This window comes from Malania oleifera, chromosome 13 (assembly GCF_029873635.1).
Source record: "Malania oleifera isolate guangnan ecotype guangnan chromosome 13, ASM2987363v1, whole genome shotgun sequence".
Taxonomy (NCBI): domain Eukaryota; kingdom Viridiplantae; phylum Streptophyta; class Magnoliopsida; order Santalales; family Ximeniaceae; genus Malania; species Malania oleifera.
Window position 1 is genome coordinate 21785069 of NC_080429.1, and position 2496 is coordinate 21787564.

General features: G+C 41.0%; 1 protein-coding gene across 1 annotated transcript; it reads right to left on the reverse strand.

Moving 5' to 3' along the window:
• Positions 1-1844: 1844 nt before the first annotated feature.
• Positions 1845-2496, reverse strand: LOC131145734 (uncharacterized). The gene is made up of 3 exons (XM_058094925.1): positions 2443-2496; positions 2138-2337; positions 1845-2043 (listed from the first exon to the last, which is right to left on the reverse strand). Exons 1-3 carry the CDS (start codon positions 2494-2496, stop codon positions 1845-1847), a joined length of 453 nt encoding a protein of 150 aa, XP_057950908.1.

Consider the following 2496-nt stretch of genomic DNA (forward strand, 5'->3'; position numbering starts at 1 on the left):
GTCCACACAGGACTGATCCACACCGGACTATCAACCACACAGGTTACACGGTCCACACAGGACTAATCATCACACAAATTACAACACATACCACCCTGTTCATGGTAAATAGGTAAAACAAACTTCTCATACCACTGTCAATGTTTTACCCCCCAATCTAAACGCTCATATAATGACCTCCTCATACCATTGCCAACATTATATGATGGTTATATCAGGTACGATATAACAACCTCCCCATACTATTGTCAATGCTATATCGCAATTTACATGAACCACAACACAAATCAATAACAAAACCAACCACCCAAGCACATCACGCATCTACCACAATATCCACAACCAACCCGTATTCACAATCACACAATAAATCATAATTCCACAGTACTCGCAACCATTTAATTATCAAAGTTGTTTTCATGCCACACGATTTTTCCCAATATAGTATATAATCAAAAACAATATTTTCATTACCTGCATCGTACAGAAAAATATACCAATATATATATATATATATATATATATATATATATATAGAGAGAGAGAATTTTATACCCAAACTTAACCGGTTTAAAATTAATAAAAAGTTGTTATAAAGTATTTCCCCTTACTTGCTCCTCAAGTTCCTGCCTAAACCGAACGAAAATAAGACCCTGTATTCCAAAATTCCCAACTCACTCAAATCTTAGAAAAATACTCATTTAATGCTTCCTAAGCTCCAAATAATTATATTTGATAAGAAAACTCTAAAATAACTCAATTACCCTGATTTTGGGATGGTGCTCCAAAATCCCAAATCAACGATCTGCTCTGACAACCTTATAAAGAATAATCCTACGAACCTTGTGGTGGTTCCAGATCGTCAAACCAGGTCAAATCCAGCCCGGAATCAAAGAGAGAAGGCAGAGGGGCTGTTTTTCTAGAGAGAGAGAGAGAGAGGCTTCATGCAAGATTTCTCGCTGAAAATGAAAGAAATCGTTATTTATAGGTAGGGACTCGTCAATGAGACACATAGATTCGTCGACAATCCCATGAAGAACCCTCATCGACGAGACCGTGAGTTCGTCGACAAATTTCAGGATAGCTCAAACCCTCTCAGTAACTCCTCGTTGACGAGACATGTACCCTCGTCGACGAACCAAGGAAGAACGTTCATCGACGAGGCTAGTTGGTTCGTCGATGAGTTCTCGCTGACCCTTCTTTAAAAATTCCTTTCTTCCCTTTTTCCCTTTCTTCTATTTTTCCCCATTCCATTTATTATCTTCCTTATTATTTTAAATAGTGAAAATTTTCCGGGTCATTACATTCTCCCCTCCTTCAGAAAATTTTGTCCTCGAAATTCGTTAATTACCCATTTTCACAACTAAAAAGCTAACTAACCACATTCATACATTTTAATCAATTCAAACATATGCAACACCGAATCATGCAAGGTCAAACAAAATTAATACTCAGGCTAATGTAGACATATTATCTAAGCCTTTAGCATTGCCCCCCTCAGGTGTACCCAACATATAAACACGTGTTGGAGCACCGCCGCCGCAAGGCACCAAGTTGCTCCTCTGATTTTGATTTGGTGTAGGTACATTGTTTGGCGGTTCTCGACACTCCCGGGCGATATGACCATATTTGTCACATCTATAGCACACAACATCCCTACTCCGGCATTCTCCCCAATGCCGCTGGTTACATTTAAGGCAATGGGGGCATGACGAATCGCCCTGTCATCCTCGATCATTCCTTTCCGACCCCTGACCTGCAACATCTCTGTCTCCCCTTCACGACCTTTGTCTGACATTTGTTTGGGGGCAGGGAGACATGGATCTCCTTCTTCTTTCTGACGCCTATGCACCTCTCTGTAGACTCGACTCTACAACAGTGGCTTTCTCCACCAGTTCCGCGAAATCCTGAATTTGCAAACACGTCATATGCTCGTGAATTCTCTGATTCAGACCCCTTTCAAACCACCTAACCTTTTGGTATTCATCTGGAACCATGGAAGGTGCAAAGTAGGAAAGTTTCAGAAATTTAGCAGCATATTGGCTGAATAGTGAGATGCCCCTGAGTCAGGTTGAAAAATTCTTCTGCCTTGGCATTCCTGGTGTTAACGGGGAAGTATTAGTCGTAGAAGACATACTTGAAACGACCCCAAGTCATTGTTATAGGTAATGCTCGCTGTTCTTCGAATAGCTTCATCGCATACCACAACCGTTTAGCTTCTCTGGCCAGCTTAAAAGTGGCAAAAAGTACCTCTTGCTCCTTAGTACAATTCAGCACTGCCAATATCTTTTCCATCTCTTGCATCCAAGTCTCGACCTTGATTGGATTGGTGCCACCCTAAAAAATAGAGGGTTTCATGTAGGTGAATTGATCGATTGTACATCCCTGGTGCATTGGTGGGTAGCTTGATCCCATGAAATCTCATCTCATCTCTTTCCTGACCTGATGAGCTATTTCTTGCAACAGTCGGGAGGCGTCAATTTCCTCCTCCTTCAT